This window comes from Antennarius striatus, chromosome 17, assembly GCF_040054535.1.
Source record: "Antennarius striatus isolate MH-2024 chromosome 17, ASM4005453v1, whole genome shotgun sequence".
Classification (NCBI taxonomy): domain Eukaryota; kingdom Metazoa; phylum Chordata; class Actinopteri; order Lophiiformes; family Antennariidae; genus Antennarius; species Antennarius striatus.
This window is the reverse complement of record NC_090792.1, coordinates 9707243-9724815: the sequence shown is the minus strand read 5'-3', so window position 1 is coordinate 9724815 and position 17573 is coordinate 9707243. Positions and strand designations below refer to the sequence as shown.

Below are 17573 nucleotides of genomic sequence, written 5' to 3'. Positions count from 1 at the left end.
CCAAAACCATCTGGTAATTTTAGTCTCACAATTTTAAGTCCTCCACATATTATGGATTAAAACTACCCAGTATAGTCCTGCTCTGATCAGATGACCTCTGAGCAATGCTGCTAAAGTGAGTGTGTTTAAGGGCTTTGGCCAAACCAGTGATGATGAGTGAGGGGCTAACACTGCTACAATATCTGCATTTCCTCACTCCGACTAATCCTGCTGGTCAGGGTATTGAATCTCAAATCAAGCCACCAATATTTAAAATGTCCTGAAAAGTGAGGATGTGACTTGGGACGATATATTCTTCCTAAGGGTTTAATCCTAACCTGATTCCAGGAACTTGTCTCATGGTGCTAACATTGTCCATTCAAACGTGTAACCTGGATTTGCAAATAAACCTGAACCCTGCATTTGCACTGAGGCAACACTAATCTGTCCACATTGAAAGAAGAAACCTCTCCAGGTTGTTTATACAAGCAGGATTAAATTTGATCACGTTTGAGTATTTTATGACCAGGTAATGTTTTGAAAATATATTGACACGTGCTGCAGTTTCATCCACCCCAACACATAAAAACAGTTCAATACTCACCTACAGTAACTAAAACATAACTCACAAATGCATCCTAAATGGATAAAATAGTTTTATTTATAGTCTTATAATAAAGGTATGCCTCAACTTGCAAGACAACTGTTGGCAGTATGTACAACATACCTGTAATTTCCATGGAATGGAACGAACAAATATTGATCACATACACACTAGTTTACCTCTGCAAAAAGGAAAAACAAAGAAAGCTAAACATTCCCGGCGCAGGCAAATATTTCAAGGGAAGGTTTTTCTTCGCAGAGCATTTAAGAGTATACAGTGTTATATACTAGACACTGAAATGGACTTCAATAAACAAAAAGTCACTGCTATTTAACTGCGTTGTGTACGTTCAGTATCCATTTGGGGATGACTTAAACCCATATTTGATGACTTTTTTTTTTTTTTAAAAAGGATGATGACTAGTCAATTCATTTGAAAATCCACATCAGGTCAACTTATTTGTCTTCCTGTGTCCTGAAAAAAACATCCAGCCAAATGAGGGGGAATCAAATGTAAGGAGAAGAACTTAATTTGATCACGCATTTTCAAAGACAAAAGCTTCAGCCATGTACACTAAATAAGGAGCATCACATTTTAACAGTTTTCTCAGAAGCAACTTCACATTATTTTCTGGAAAAGTACGAATATTAAAAAGGTAAACTATCTCTGAATATCTTTTGTCAAAGGGTGTTAAATCTCACAACTCAAAAAAGTGTATGCTGAATTTACGTAGCTCTACAGAAGCCTCATACCACGTCGTTTTCACATTTAATCATGAACGCTATCACGAGGTTTGAAAAGCATCAAGTCCTTCAAGACTGTAGAGCTGCCTCTCTGGGGGGGGGGGGGTCCAAAAGTTCTTGCTGGGCCACAACAGGAGTGATGGGACATTTGCCAGGAGGAGAAAAAAAAGATAGAAGCATTTTATATATCAGCAACTTCTCTCACACAGCCTCCATCCACCTTGTCTTCTGGACTGGTGTAATAAGGCGGAGCTGATGACAGGTTGAAGAGTTGATGTTGGTTGGCACAAAAAAAAAAAAGTCTGTCAGGGAGCGGCACCAGGGTCGGCCCCAGTCTAGCTGGCCTCCACGCGCAGCTTCTTCCTGTTAGGGGGCTCTTCTGGCTCAGATTCAGAACTGGAGTCAGAGCCGCCGTCGAAGGCAGACACGGCGCTCCCTTTGCGGTTTGTATACAAGCTGCTATCGGAGGAGTAGTTTGTCTGGAGCTGAGTGTTCCCTTTGGCCTTCTCCAGTGCACGAACTGAAAGGAGAACAAAAACACATTACATATGGCTCCTGAACACGAAGCTCTGAACCAACGTCGACCACTCACCCTGCTGCTCTAGCAGAGCGTTCTGCTTCTTCAAGTCATCGATGTCTTGCTGGTGGGTATGGTTTTTTCGCCTCATGTACTGGATGTACTCGGTGGCTTTGTCTAGAATCTGAGCTCTGGAAGCCTGTTTGACAGAGTTCTGTCAGCAAAAATTTCAGAAAGCCATGGGACAATGCAGCAGGGCCTAATCACACAGGTAAAACATCACATCTTCTCTTTTATTACATCAATGCAGAAACAAGTGTTACACAAACTGCTTTTAGTCTGACAGGCACAAAGAGGGTAAAAGGAAGTTAAAAAAATAAAAACTCTTCCAGCTCAGAGACAAGAAAATTAAATTCCTCCCTGTTGAAGCCTTATCACGCGTGCAAAATAAATTGTCATTACTGTACTTGATGCACTAACCAATTTACTGTCAATGAATTGCAGATGGATCTCTCTGTTATTAGGTGACTGAGACTTTATATTACATGTCTCCTGTAAGTAAAACTCTTTTTTTTTTAATGGTTCAAAAGTATAAGTGCATATGGTTTAGGTGACATTATACATTTGCTTGTTATATTTGCTCAATACCTCCTGAACAAGCTACCTCCGGTCATGTTTTTGCCAGAGTGAAAGTAGCAGACTTTTTGGGTGACTTTACAGAACAAACTGACAGTGAAAGTCAACAGATCAGTGGGTCGGAGACGGGTGGAGCCAGTTTTATGTGTGCAGTCAGACTCCAGAGGTGTAGGTGTGTGAAGGGAGAGAAGAACTTTAGGGTAAAGTAAAGCAAGCAGATTGAAATAGTTTGTGATTGAATACCATAGGTAGAGAATTTGGATGGTGGAAAAGGAAATAACCTGCACACTAGAGGTAAGGTAGAAGAGAAACTGAGAAATATAACCAGCCCCCAATCTGTCTGGGGGGAAATATCCATCAGCTCATCTATAGCCACTTATCCTTCTTGCGGGTCACAGGTCTGCTGGAGCCTATGTCTGCTGGGTACCAGCAAGAGGCTGGGTACATCCCGAAAGAGATGCCAGCTCATCACGGGGCCAAAAAAAAGACAAACAACCACTCACATTCACTGGATTCCATTATGAAGAATATAATTTTTTTAAATATGTGTGACACATGAACAGCTCAGCATTGAAACGCATTGGCCTTGGGGGATTCAGCTGATGAGCTAAAGACTCCATCGCTGCGAACACCAAAAGTATAGAGAGCTGTGAAAACCAGTGAAAAAGCACAGCAGTGAAAGATGAGACAGGCGACTCCAAAAATCATGCAGCTGTCTCCTCATCTTCATGTTGCTTGTGCTGAGAGTGGTTGGAAAAACACAAATCAAATGTTGTTTATGTACATGTAGGCAAATGAAAGTTCTTTTTTTTTTTGCATGTCCACAACTAAATAAAACCTATTGAAACAGTCAAAAAAAAATCAGGAAATGAGGGCGAGTTCAAACTGACTATAGATTAGGCTCGGTTTAATCTAAACTAGGCACATCTTTAAAATAACAAAGTGAACAAAATGCAGTGTACAAATTTCACTCACCTTCTCTCCTTGTAATGCTGGCACAGAATCTCGTAAACCGTGAAAGCTGTCTTTAATGTGGTCCCTGCGTTTGCGCTCAAGCGCATTGTGATGAGCTCGCTTGTCTGCCTGCAAAGGATGACACACATTTCTCCTTAGGTCATACATACAAATCAAGATACAATTAGGGGCATCAAAAAAGTTTATAACTTGATATCTATGAGACTTCTGACATGTAAGACTGCAAGGTGAAATTTAAAGCTGCAATATGCAAATCCCTCAGCTTTAAATTGCAAATAAAAGTAGTCTTACATCCCTAGAGTTTTGCGTGTGCACATCTAATTTTCTTGATCCTATGCAGCCGGAAAACGTGAGCATTTTTCTAAGGAAGTAATTGTTCCACAGAATCTCGATTTCAAATTTCCTTCTGTATCAACGTCTGCAGAAGCGGCCTGAATTTTCAGTTAACTTACTCAACACCTGATGCAGCTTTACAGAAGGGGATCAACTGAGCCTGAAACTAATACCTTTTCAAACAGACTGCATATCAGTAATGAAAACACCTAATGACTGAAAATGCTTTCAAGTACCAGAAAACAAAAATTATTCACTGCTTCCAAGAAATTCAGTTTCCTATGCCACGTATTAGCTGATCCATCACAGTAGATTTACTGAATAGAGGTCTGTCAGTACAGTATATTAATACAGAAGATTTATCGAATACATGAAGACTCAAAGAAATCTGACCAGGTGGCGGATATGCCATGAGTCCAGGGACAGACATTCGTTTAAAAACCACCACACACTGAAATTTACCTCAATAAAGTAGCTGGTTTGAAAAACATTGGGGGATTTAAATGAGCATTCACACCAGACGTAAAGCTGCATTTGGCAGGTAGTTTCTGTTTCAAATGTAATGTAATGTCCTGCAGCAGTGCATTAAAAACAGTCCAGAGGCTGGTAGGGGAGAAAACAAATGAACTGTTATGTCGAGAGAAACCCCCCCCCCCAAAAAAAACCCAACAACATTAAAACATGTCCCGTTTACAAAGCGATCAGGTGACTTTCTGGATGTTGTTGCCCATCTATTTTTGTAATTACAGCATGAAAGCCCAGCGCAAAATGGACTCTGTGGACTTTTTAACTACAACTACTGTATACAGTGATACCTCTACTTACGAATGTCTCTACTTACGAAGTTTCTCAGCAGGAAAATATTACCTCTACTTACAAAAGAAATTTCGACTTATGTAATGTAAAAACGCAGTATCGGCTGATACTCGAATCTCCCCCAGTTTCCTGAACACAACATTCTCATAGCTGCTCTCCCATTGGCTATTACCTATTACGTATCTTCCTGGCATCCCGTTGGCTAAGAGGGATGCCACTCCACCTCTGTGTGGAGGAAGAGGTGTTTATGGAGTGTTGTCGGTATTCGGCACTCGACCCGTGAGGTAGTCAAATAGTTCTGCGCAAATATATTAACTTTTTGAGTACGTATTCGCTATGGACCCCAAGGAAGTGACGGAGAAAAGAGGAAAAGAAAAGACGAAGAAAATTTTTTTTGTCCATACAAACAAAGCAAGAGATTAAAGAAAGCATGAGAAAGGGATGCGTTTGGTTGATCTCACTAAAGAATATGGCCGTAACGCATCTACAATCGACATCTTGTTAAAACAAAAGGAAGTTTAAGGAGTTTAAGGCATCACGTGGGTGGTTGGAGAAGTTCAAAGGAGGACAGGAATTCACTCTGTTGTTCAGCATCGTGAAATAGGAGCGCATGAACCAAAGAGGGCAAAAACCAATGGGGACAGCTGTTATAAATGACCGACATTATTATTCTTTACTCTATTCTTTGTTTTTTACGTTATGCACAACTCTCATTTATTGTGTAATAATCTAATCGTAACATGTATTTGTTACATGTTTTGATGCATTTTTATGCTTTATTAAACATTTATGTCGGAATTTTTGTGGGTTTGGAACGGATTAGGGCATTTGCATGGAAAACGCGTCTCTACTTACGTAATTTTTTACTTACTTACTTTATTTCTTCCGGAACCAATTAATTTCGTAAGTAGAGCTACCACTGTACATGATATGTGATTCCCTGTCGAAATCTTCACAGCAGCTGTTCTGAATAAAATTGGGATTTTTCACAGGAGTTTTCGTCATTAATTTTAGAAACAAGGCCTTTCTGAGCAGATATTCATGGAGACAAGCAAAATACTGTTCAGTTGAAGTTTAGCTGAAACCAGTTCACATAGTTGAATGGAATTTTCTATTCGTTGCTTTAAGTATATTGACTACATTTCTTCATTGATTATATCACTTTCATGAATATGACAAAACCAAACGGGGAAATTTTATCAGATTAGTATAACTAGTACAAAACTTCTTAAATACATCATTCAATTTGTGAAATAACACCGCACTGTCCTAAATGAAACCCTAGCGACTATTTTTGTCAATCCTTTTTGACCACTAACGGCACCGGTACCATAATTGTACAAATAAATGCGCAACAAAATCAAAAGGACTGCTGTTTTCACGTAGGATTTTGTCAAACGACGTAATTTCATCAACAGACCTAAGTGTTCGCCTTTCATTTAGAATCATCCAGGCAGTACAATTATACCTTTTGTCCAACAGCTTTCTAATCGTCTTAAAATCTAATGTTTGCCAAGAAACACAAGTGGCTAGTTAGCTAACTCAATCAGATAGCATGGGTTGACAGGAATGTTGAAGTTGCTGTTCGGCTGACACTTTGGTTAGCCAGTGCTACTTGTAGAGGAAACTACATACATCGCTGTCGACTTCGATGTCATCGTTTTCGCTCATTCTTCGGTAAAATGTATGAGGAAAAAATAACAATCAGCTGACGAAACTCAATGTAGCCACAGCTGTAGGCAAATATCCAAATGTATCGCGGCGATTTCCTACAGCAGATCCATGACGATCAGCAACGGTTTTGCCTACACGTGATTCGCCTACACATGGACGGGAAAACATAAACAGCGCAGGCGCAACAATATATGACCTTGTGGGTAATGAAGTAAATCAGCTCGACACAGCGCGCTTTGCGCTGCTACTATTTTCACGATTTAGACTCCATTTCCCAGAATCCTATGTATTTGGACACGCCCACCTTAAAATGCATTATTGCCAACAAGTTACAAACACTACGAAGTGTCACAACTCACATGCAAAGACACAGTCTTGTTGTTACAGTTGTAAGGACATAAATTTAAAACACCATTTAAATGCTATTCATAATGAGCCTTAAACACATATACTCAATCATAACTTCTTAACATACGTTGTTAAAACACTCATATAATTAACCTCGTCGAATTGCTTGGATACGTGGGTGCTCAATAAACAATAGATACATAGACTGCAAATTAGTCACTGTTTATACACGAAATGCAGCAAGATGGAAATTGTTCTATAATCCAGACGTGAATTGATTTACTTCCTGAGAGTTTGTGCGTGTGCGTGTGCTCGCGTGCGTGTGTGTGTGTGTGTGTGTGTGTGTGTGTGTGTGTGTGTGTGTGTGTGTGTGTGTGTGTGTGTGTGTGTGGGCTGTACACACTATATATATATATATATTTTCCTTCGGGGATTAATACAGTTAATAAAATAAAAAAATAAAAAAATAAAAAAATAAAAAAAAGATTCAGGATCTCACCAAAAAGGAGACATAAAAATCATAATTCTTTCATAAATGTAACATAGTTGGATTCAATTGAGATATTTCTGATTATCCCTGGATATTAATTATTGCATACTAAACCATCCTTAACTCCAACAACCTGTTGAGATTTTGCTTACACATTGATAATCTAATCTCAGTATTAATAATTTATTAATGTCATACTTGATTGGGACATACTTCGCAGGGGCCAATAGTCCACATTTCAATCATATGCTGATCTGTAAAAACCACCAATGTCTAGTATAATTTTAATAGCCAGAGGGGCTAAAGCAATATTATTATTTGACCATTTTAAGTAGATGTCCTCCTAATCCGGATGCACCTTTAATTAAATAGGATTTTACACTGTTAGTGTTGTATTGGTAGTTATGAAAGGGATATATTTATACACACTTAAGAGAAGAATATCATTCTTATACAACTATTATCCTCATTTGCATTTATTCCTGTCTCACTTCCAAATTGACGTCAAAATCAGATTTAGATGATGGCATTTATCAAAGAAGTAATAGCTCCACAGATACAAATATTTATGGTATATATGCAGTATATTTTTTAAGCCATTAATTAATAATTCTTTGGCATTGCAATCAGTCTGTAAATGCATCCTACTTTTTAACTAATCTCAACCATGCTGGAGAGATTAGGTCAACAACCTGTGGGCTTTGTGGACATATCTAATCGGTTGTGTTAGTTGTAAATCAAAGGTCTGAGAGTACAAAGCACCCCAGTTTCACAACAGAGGAAGAGCTCTTTTCATTGTGGTTTTTTTTTTTCAAATACATTTGGTAAGTAGATATTCATACAGTGTGAAACAGGATTATTTCTTTTTTTCCCTTTCTTGTTTCAACTAACCAACACATAAATGCTCAACACCCCCCCACCCCCCCAGCTCTGGTCCTACAAAAGCTTGTTACAGAGCTGCAGAAGTTGGAAATAAAACACACTTTTCCTTTTTATCATAAACAGGTGAAAAAACATATGTGTAAACAAAAGACAACAACATGCAGAGAGACAGCCTTGTAGATGTATTGAAAGAAGAATACTTAAAATAAATAAATACAACTAATAATAATAAATAATACCAATGGACAAAGAAAGCAAAGAGGTAAATGAAATAAGATAACTTTGACTTATCTTAGCATTTCATTTTTCCTATAATGTCTTCAATTTAGCTATATAATAATCATACAGCCCCATGACTGCCATGAGGTCTAACTATGACGTGAGATCCTTAAGCCACAGGGTAGATTTGGGTGCAAACCATGACTTACACTCACAGAATTCTACAGAATACTTCTTTGTGCTAAGAAGGATGCAAAGGTGATACTATCCAAACATTTCCACCTTATTGTTTGAGAGTGATACCACTCCAAAAATGTCTATATCTACCAATGGTGACTGATGTATATTTAATGCCTTGGTAAGACGTTTGAAAACGGTTCTCCAGTAATTCTGCAAACATGGAATTGGTTTTGGATGATTTGGAATTAGTAAAATAAATAGGATGGGCTACCTTAAATTGAATCAAATTCAGTCTGGCTCAAGATGAGCTGTTATTTGCTTGGATTAATGCAGAGTTCCAGTTAGTATCCATATATAGTTTTCCAAATTTGTATTTCCATTTTTTCCTTTTTTGTACAATTTGCCAACAATAGTCACATGCAGATTATTCCACCTTTCCAGGTCTACTTTAAGCTAATTGATTAAGGGTGGGAGGAAGGCCCATTTTAAAAAGATTTGTAACCCTGCCAGGCACACGGAACCATCTGCTTGGTTGCATAATATTAATTGCAGGGTTGTTTACACATTCAAATGAGGCCAAATGAATTACGTGCTGCCTTGGACATAATGTGGTATTGACATTCTTACCACATTATTGAGTCCACCAACGTGTTCACAAACTTTCCCACGGCGCCGTAAATATTTCACCAAAGCCTCCAGTAACTGGTGCAAAAGCTGGGTTTACTGGAATTCTGTGGAGCACATGGAGATCCACGTGGCTCCACAGAAGGAGGTGTAGATGCTTTGCTTCTGGACACTATTGCCATGTCTACCCCTTCCTTGTTGTTATGATCCCATGTGACAGAGAGGGAGGGCAGGAGGCAGAGAAAAGAGGTTAGACACAAGAATGTGACCGGTGCTGGAAACAAGTGCGTGAATGAGCCCAGTGAAGTAACACTAGTTCGCCTGAAGATAAGGTAAAGTTTTCATTACTTTGAATATATTTACAATATACAATATTTGTTTATTGAGGGTAAACCTGGCACTATTTACTCGTACAGTATTAAGTATTATTAAGACAAAACAAATATCTTAACTTTTGTACTGGACATCCATGCAGTCCACAAGAGTGGCAGTTTTTTTGTTTATTAGTTCAGGCATAAAGACATTTTCTGCATCCGAATTAAAAGCTGATAATTTGTTTCATCTCCATGCTCACATTGTTTTTGTTGAATAATGTGTAAAACTTTTTACTTAACAGCAGCTAATGTCGGAGAAAAAGAACAGACAATTTGAGAGTAAAAGTGAGAAAAGTCAACACATTAGTTGCTGTTTTGCCTTCACGCGTTTACAGATAAAAGCTCATAAATTGATTGATTGATTGATTCAGCTGAGAGTTTATTTAGGGTTTATTTAGTTTATTTAGTCCCTAAAGTTTTTTCCAGGTGAGGCCATTAGGTATATAAGCTGACTAATTTTTAGAAGCTGTCTTTAATAGTTAAAATTGATCACGTTCTATACTCATTGTCAATTTCAATATAAATGCGAAAGAAAAGAAAAAAACCCAACAACAAGGCATTGATAAGTAATAAATGTACATCCAGAATCTGATATGGTTTTATCATGTGCGCATTAGATTTCATTGTTTTCTTCACTGAGCATTGTTCTAATGCTTTAAAAAGCACGTTCCATACACATGTAAATATATATCTATAAAATGCATTTTGTCTTAATGATTTGTCTTTCTCTGTAAATCCGTACCATTCATTCATTCATGAAATCTGTAGCATAAATGACCTTAATGGTTTTTCACACTGACAAAGATTGCAGAACATTTATAGTACAGGCTCTTCTGTGGAGGGCTCTTTTCGTACTGTACATGAAATGTTAGCCTCTGAGAACTTCCATATTTTCTTCTGAAGTTCTAACAATGAAGTATAACAACATGAATAAAATGCAACCTCCATAACCCTAAATGGAAATGAAAATGACAATGGCTGAAACTCAAACTGTATTTCCTCTTTTGTTGATGCATCTGGTTTGCTTTGTTCAACAGGAGAAGCACACAACACTGTAAATATACTGCTGTTGGTGAGAGAACAACAATGAATACAACTGAAATCTACAATGGAATATCTAACAACTACAATAATGGAAATTACTACAACAATGGAAGTTCGGGTTTCCTGATCATCCCCGACACCCTCAACAAAACCATAAATATCTTCAGCATCATCATCCTCTTCATCACCATGATATCCCTTGGCTGTACAATGGAGATTTTAAAAATAAAGAACCATTTCTTGAAGCCAAAAGGTGTAGTCATTGCATTGGTGGCCCAGTTTGGCATCATGCCCCTGACCGCCTTCTGTTTGGCCAAAATCATGCAGATGGACCCAGTTAAGGCCGTGACTGTACTCATCTGTGGCTGCTGCCCAGGAGGAACTTTATCAAACATATTTTCCCTGGCCATAAAGGGTGACATGAACCTTAGGTAAGACCCTCAGGGATGTATTGATTCCTGTGTTGGAAATGTACAGATGCCCATCATAATTTACTACTTAAGCCTTCTTTAGCATGTCAGTCTAACAACGTTCTCTTCTCCCAAATTCCTTCCCAGCATTGTAATGACCACTTGCTCCAGTATTGCGGCCTTGGGAATGATGCCTTTGTTGCTCTATATCTACTGCCAAGGATTCACCAATCTGCAAAATGCTGTACCATACGGTGGCATCATCACTGCTCTGACGCTCACCCTGGTGCCTTGTACCATTGGCATTGCTATTAATCACTACAAGCCAAACTATTCACCAGTTGTGAAAAAAGTAAGGAATGAAAACATGAAAACTATTTGTTATAGACAGACTTTTTGATTTGCCATAGGAAGGAAGGTACAGGAGTAACTATAGCATGTATCCTAGAGAGTTTTGTTTTTTTTTGGTCAGTACCACTTTAGTCAGGACAAAGTTTTATTATCATTTGTCATAAATTATAACCTGTTATCCTCTGCAATTCCATGAGCTTTCATGGGCTTCAGCAGGTGGAGCAGCTGTAGAGAACCCCAGAACAACCATTTCTGACTAACAGTGACGTGCAGTGAGGTTCATGGCTGGTGAGGCACGGATCTCATCATAATCACATTTACAAACATGTGAACCTACAGCGTAGCTTATTCACCATTTAATTAACAACAGTGAGTATTTAAAGTCTCAGAGCAGAATTATTTACACGTACAAACTGTAACACACAAATAAGCACATTTGATTAAAAACTAAGTTGTAATGTTGTTACCTACATGTTTCTTTATATGTCACGTTTACTTATAAATGAAGTCCATGTGCCGCTCCTTTTGAACAAAAGCAGCGAAAAAAAATTATATAGTATGGCAAGGCTAGCGGAAAACAAATGAATGGCTGTAATTTGCTGTCACTTCTTCTACGGCCGAGGAAGAAGACTCCTCGGCCGAATCCCTGGGATCACCAGCGCCCCCTACCAGTGAGGCACGACATCATCATGCCTCACTCAGTGCCTTTTCCCAGCGGTTTCAGGACTATTCAACTCAAGAAAGATGTTACACTCACGCAGTTGTTGACAAAAAAACCCACTGTACACTATATACATTTGCTAAATTATGGATATGTAGTTCATAGAGCAAACGTGTTTGAACTTTTAAATAGCGACATATAGAGAGATAGCATTACGATCTCAGTGTATAGCATACCAGCACAGTGAGCCGAGTCATTGCGCAATCTATGGTGAGGCACGGCTGGCTGGTGCCTCACCGCAGGTCTCTTCTCAGTATTTCAGGGGTAATAGAAAATAACTTTATAATACGCATCCCTGGATGAATATAACCATGTCATTTATTTCTTCCATTTTTCTTTTTTTTTTTCTCTCATTATGGCAGGTGAGGCCGTGCTTCACGTGCCTCCCCTGATTGCACGTCACTGCTGACTAACCTTGTTTAGCTTTCTAAATCAAGTTGATTTTGGGATTTTTTTTGGGCCATAAGTTATATCAGTCAAGACCGTATTTAATAATCTCTTATGGTCTAGCATTTGGTGACAAGGGGAGATAGATCTGACTCTAAAAGGCAGAAACCTTGTGCAGAACCATGATGCCAGGTGGGAAGCCCTCTGACATGTGAGGAGAAAGAAAGGGTGTGAGGGACATGGATACAGACACGTGCAACTAGACAGCTCTTATAATAGAGATGTTACATAGATTTGAGTGAAACAGGGAGTCACAATCCTGAGTGGGCCTGAGGGCTTCCAGCGGATATTTGCTACCTTTGGAAGCAGAGAAGAAGAGGGAGTTTTCTTGGGGTTTGATGCTTCATAGATGGATAACTTGATAACATGCTTTCACTTTCTCAACAGGCTGGTCTCAGTATCCTGATCATCTCCAGCATCATAATGGCCATCTTGTCCGGTATGGCCGTCAAAGACGCAATATGGATGATATTCACATGGGATGCTTTGACTGTAGCTGCACTGATGCCACTGACTGGCTTTATACTGGGATATGTCATGTCTCTCTTATGTAGACTCAGTCCACAGTAAGTGAAAACACACAAGTTACACTGTCGGATGCAAAATTATTCAACTTTCATTAAATACTAGGTTCCTTGGCAAAATGCTGTATTATTTAACAGCTAGTTGCAGTTTCAAATGAAAAACAACAGCTTAAATAACCTAATAGTACAAGTTCTTTCCAGTTTGTATCCAACTTGCTGCTTTTACAGATGATTGTCGTCTCAAAAAGATTCAACCCCAAAATGAAAATGTCTCTTACACTATGTAGAGACCCGTTTGGTGGTATAACCTCTTACAAACGTGATGCATGCCATGGAAATGGCGAATAAACTTTATAATGGCTGTGTTAGTGTAACAATTAGTTCTGTCAGGCGATTAAGAAAATTAATCTAATTACAGGATTGATTTGTAATTAATTCATCTAACTGATCGCATTTTAATCTCAGACCTGCTAAAGGCCCCCAAATAAAGAATTTGAATTCTAGGACATTACAAAATTGTAGTGCATGACTAATCAATAGAATGCACCTAGAAGAGAAGATTTGAAATCCACTTTTTTATTGGTTAAGTGTGCTTTATAAATGAAATCCAAAATAAAAAAGGCCAAGCACATCAGCAAGCCCATTAGGCCAGGTGCATTTCTCAAAAATGCAATATAAATACAGTTAAATAAAATAAATAAAATTCAGAAATAAAATAAGGTTGAGTCTCAAATAGGCACATAAGTAGACTCTCAATAAAAATGAATACTAAAGCTGACTCAATACATCAATTCAAAATGAATAGTATAACATGCCTCTAAATAAGGAAACATCAATAGCAAGATGCCATCAGGCTTTTCCTTTAAAAGGGTAAGCCAACGTTACAGGAACTTACAACAGACAACCCTGTGTCCCTGAGCCAGATGCTCAGACAAACAAGCTTGTTTACATTGTCTGAGTGTCAGGCTGCCCTCTTCTTTTGAATGATGTTACCTGCGAGTGAAAAGAGTCTCACACACGGCGCAGACGTGGCAGGGGTAGCTAGTTATTTGCGAGCAAGAGAGGACAGCTGCTTCAGTGATATGAAAATCACTTTGTTTTTGTTGATAGTCCCGTCTTTGTTCTTTTCATTAAAAAAAACGTTCTGCCCAAAGGTCCGAGTGGGCTTGCCTCGCTCTCCTGTGTTGCATCCCTCTCTGTTGTCAGTCACTCTGCTTTTGACTAGCGGCGCAGGTACGCAGTGACGTCACTGCAGCCTACGGGTCCCTCAATGGGCCAAATTTAAAACTCTTACGCATTGACTTGCCACTCACGATTAATTGCGTTAATTTTTATAGCGCGTTAATTTGCAGCGTAATTAATTAATCTAACTAACGCGTTAAACTGACAGCCCTAGTAACAATATGATGAATCAAGTATTGACAAGAGACAATAGATTGGTGTTCATGTTCTGCTTTGGGCCCCATAAAGACTTTGGCCAGATCTGCCTGAACAAGGAAGCTGACATAAAATTAGTTGCTTTTAACACACTTTGCACAATCCCACATTCTTCTCTTATCACTAAATGGGATTACACACTTATTCCTGCTTTGCTTGCCCTACAGTCCAGGGACATTCACATCATCTGCTGTCCTATTTAGAGTTACGCAAACTGCTTATGTGTGATCTGTTATTCACTAACTACTGATGAATAGCATATTAAGCCAATAAACATACAAAGATGCAATAAATACTGAATAATTGTACATCCAACTGTACATTGCGTCTATGGCAAAAATCGTGCAATTTCTCATGATAGACTATATATTTACAATATATGGTAGTCTGGGGTCAACCAGACATTTTTGTGTTTTCCATGAAAAGTCACACTTTCATTTACCACCATGAGTTCTAAAATGAATAGATAATATGGTCAAAACATTGACAAGGTTAGAAATAATGATTTGTATTTGAAGTAATTTTTTCCTTCAAACTTTGCTTTAGTCAAAGAATCCTCCATTTACAGCATTTTACAGCATTGCACACTTTTGGCATTCTAGCTGCTAATCTGTTGAGGTAATCTGGAGAAATTTCATGGCACGCTTCTAGAAGCCTCTCCAACAATTTGGAATTGCTGGATGGGCACTTCTTCTATACCACACAGTCAAGCTGCTCCCACAACAGCTCAGTGGTTTAGATCTAGTGACTGCACTGGCCACTCTATTATAGATAGAATTCCAGCTGCCTGCTTCCTCTCTAAATAGTTGTTGCATGATTTGGAGGTGTGCTTTGGGTCATTGTCCTGTTGTAAGATGAAATTGGCTTCGATCAAGCGATGTCCACAGGGCATAGCGTCTTCTTCTTCTTCTTCTTCCACAGGGTATAGCATGGCATTGCAAAATGTAGTGATAGCCTTCCGTCTTCAAAATCCCTTTTAGCCTGAACAAATCTTCCATCTTACAGCACCAAAGCAACCCCAAACCATCACATTACCCCAATCATGCTTGACAGATGGTGTCAGGCACTCTTCCAGCATCTTTTTAATTGTTCTGCATCTCATAAATGTTCTTCTGTGTGATCCAAATACTTCAGACTTTGATTGTTCTGTCCATAACACTTAATGTTATGTGTTCTTTTGCCCATATTAATCTTTTTCTATTATTGGACATTCTCAGATATAGCTTTTTCTTTGCCACTCTTTCTTGAAATCCAGCATTCTGGAGTCTCCTCTTCCCATGTTGACACTGGTGTTTAGTGGGTACTAGTTAACGAAGCTGCCAGTTGAGGAGTCTACTTCTCAAACTACAGACTGTAATGTACTTATCTTCATGCTCAGTTGTGCAGCGAAGCCTTCCACTTTTCTTTCTACTCTGGTTAGAGCCTGTCTGTGACGTTCTCTGTAGGGAGGAGTACACACCGTTGTAGGACATTTTTTCATGGAATAACTTTCATTTCAAAGAAAAACAATAGACTGTCAAGTTTCACATGAAAGTTCTGGCAAGTTTGAAAATTTAATCGACCCCAGAAATGCAATGCCCCAGATATTCAACTAACTCAAAGGAAGGTCAGTTTTATAGCTTCTCTAACCAGCTAAACTGTTTACAGCCGTGCTAATATGACTGCACAAAAGTTTTCTAATCATCCATTCGCCTTCTGATGCAATGAGGAAACGCGTTCTACCATTAGAACACTTGAGTGATGTTTGCTGGAAATGGCCTCCGTACAACTCTGTAGATACTGCACCAAAAACCAGACATTGGCACATAGAATTGTCATTTATCACATTAGCAATGTGGTAAAACTGATCAGTTTAAAGTTATCTTCACTGAAAAAACAGTCCTTTTCTTTCAAAAATTAGGCCAGTTCTAAGTGACTCCAAACATTTTAACAGTAGTGTCTACTACTATTTTAGTTGTTTTAAGCATTGCTGCTAATTCCCTAAGACATTGTAGAATTTATTTTTCAAAAACATTGTTATCAGATCCAGGACTGTCTTGCCATCATTTGACCACTAGTTAACTTTTTTTTTAAACCTGCGAGAAACTGTTTTTTTTTATTTAGAGCTAAATTTCTGTCAAGACAGTAAAATATCCCCACCATTTCACAGCACCTAAAAGCATTAGTTCCTTAGTAATTTGGCTCCTGTGGTATGACACCATGACCATGCAAACCTTTTCCATTTCCATTTTACACTGCATGCAGATGATATCAGGTGCTTTGCCCCTGGATTCGGAATAAGCGGTGTTAACCAGACTTCTAATTTCTACTTGTGCTTTTATTTTACATGTCAGAGGGGACATAACATTTCTAGGACAGCTTGTACTGTATTTATTATTGATATGACGCACCGTCTTCAGTTTTTAAGTTTCATATCATATTGTGTCCATTTTAGAGGACATTGTTAAGAAAACTGCACAGATCTCATTTCTTTGTCTTTTTTGTTCTCAGAGTTTCTTTTATAAAACTCACCAAGATCTTTTGCTCATCCTAGGTCAATTTTAATTTTTAATTAATTTGAATTTTTTGCCACCACATTATTTTACACTAGAGTTCCAATAAAACTGATACATTACAAATTGTACCTGTGTATCTATCAAACTAGTGACATTCGACCTGTCTTTTTAGATGCAGCAGGACCATCTCTATGGAAACGGGGTGTCAAAACATCCAGCTCTGCACTGTCATCCTGAAGGTGGCCTTCCCTCCAGAGGTCATAGGACCCATGTTTCTCTTCCCTCTGATATACATCTCACTCCAGTGCACCGAGGCCCTTCTCCTGGTCTTGTGCTTCAGATGTTACAAAAAATTTAAACCACAAGCTGAGGGTAAATTTCACAGCTGTCTGCGTGTTTTTGTAGAGTGACACTTGGTGGAGGGGGTCAGAGGAGTACAAGCATGCATTCCACACCTAAGAATCCAAGTCTTTCGAAACCAGATCTGCAGCCTGTCACTTGTCTCTCCACAGATACAAAAAAATACGACAGTGTGGACGTTAAACAAGAGGTGGTGAAACAGCCTTGACAGCACCACAGATGACGGTTCAGCACTGAAGAGGAAACGAAGGACAGTTGAGTCCTACTTGCTGAGTATACAGCAACTCAGAGTCCTAACGGTCAACACCAGCTGCACTTCTTCACTCAGGCCTGCAAAGCTGACAAACTAAGAACGTGGACAACTAATATCTACACTTTAAACTCAGATTG

The 17573-nt window shown here is 38.7% G+C and overlaps 2 protein-coding genes across 3 annotated transcripts; one reads left to right on the top strand and one right to left on the bottom strand.

Moving 5' to 3' along the window:
* Window positions 1-622: 622 nt before the first annotated feature.
* Window positions 623-6423, bottom strand: LOC137610773 (protein max-like). 2 transcript variants are annotated; one of them, XM_068338574.1, is made up of 4 exons: window positions 6239-6423; window positions 3455-3562; window positions 1919-2057; window positions 623-1846 (listed from the first exon to the last, which is right to left on the bottom strand). In XM_068338574.1, exons 1-4 carry the CDS (start codon window positions 6272-6274, stop codon window positions 1662-1664), a joined length of 468 nt encoding a protein of 155 aa, XP_068194675.1. In that variant the 5' UTR covers window positions 6275-6423; the 3' UTR covers window positions 623-1661. The 2 variants fall into 2 exon arrangements, with proteins under 2 accessions (XP_068194675.1, XP_068194676.1); XM_068338575.1 differs by having other exon boundaries at window positions 1919-2042.
* Window positions 6424-9256: 2833 nt separating this feature from the next.
* LOC137611433 (hepatic sodium/bile acid cotransporter-like) lies at window positions 9257-17534 on the top strand. The gene is made up of 6 exons (XM_068339632.1): window positions 9257-9352; window positions 10432-10869; window positions 10996-11200; window positions 12755-12933; window positions 16996-17195; window positions 17336-17534. Exons 2-6 carry the CDS (start codon window positions 10481-10483, stop codon window positions 17389-17391), a joined length of 1029 nt encoding a protein of 342 aa, XP_068195733.1. The 5' UTR covers window positions 9257-9352; window positions 10432-10480; the 3' UTR covers window positions 17392-17534.
* The last annotated feature ends 39 nt before the right edge of the window (window positions 17535-17573 follow it).

What these genes read in the sequence shown, in the direction of transcription:
- LOC137611433 (XM_068339632.1), top strand. Translation starts at nt 10,481, where the DNA reads ATGAATACAACTGAAATCTACAATGGAATATCTAACAACTACAATAAT. An exon ending in ATTCACCAGTTGTGAAAAAA is followed by an intron (nt 11,201 to 12,754) that starts GTAAGGAATGAA and finishes CTTTCTCAACAG; the next exon opens with GCTGGTCTCAGTATCCTGAT. An exon ending in TTATGTAGACTCAGTCCACA is followed by an intron (nt 12,934 to 16,995) that starts GTAAGTGAAAAC and finishes CTGTCTTTTTAG; the next exon opens with ATGCAGCAGGACCATCTCTA.
- LOC137610773 (XM_068338574.1), bottom strand. Translation starts at nt 6,274, where the DNA reads ATGAGCGAAAACGATGACATCGAAGTCGACAGCGAT. An exon ending in CAGCATTACAAGGAGAGAAG is followed by an intron (nt 2,058 to 3,454) that starts GTGAGTGAAATT and finishes TTTTGCTGACAG; the next exon opens with AACTCTGTCAAACAGGCTTC. An exon ending in CGCTCTGCTAGAGCAGCAGG is followed by an intron (nt 1,847 to 1,918) that starts GTGAGTGGTCGA and finishes TTCTCCTTTCAG; the next exon opens with TTCGTGCACTGGAGAAGGCC.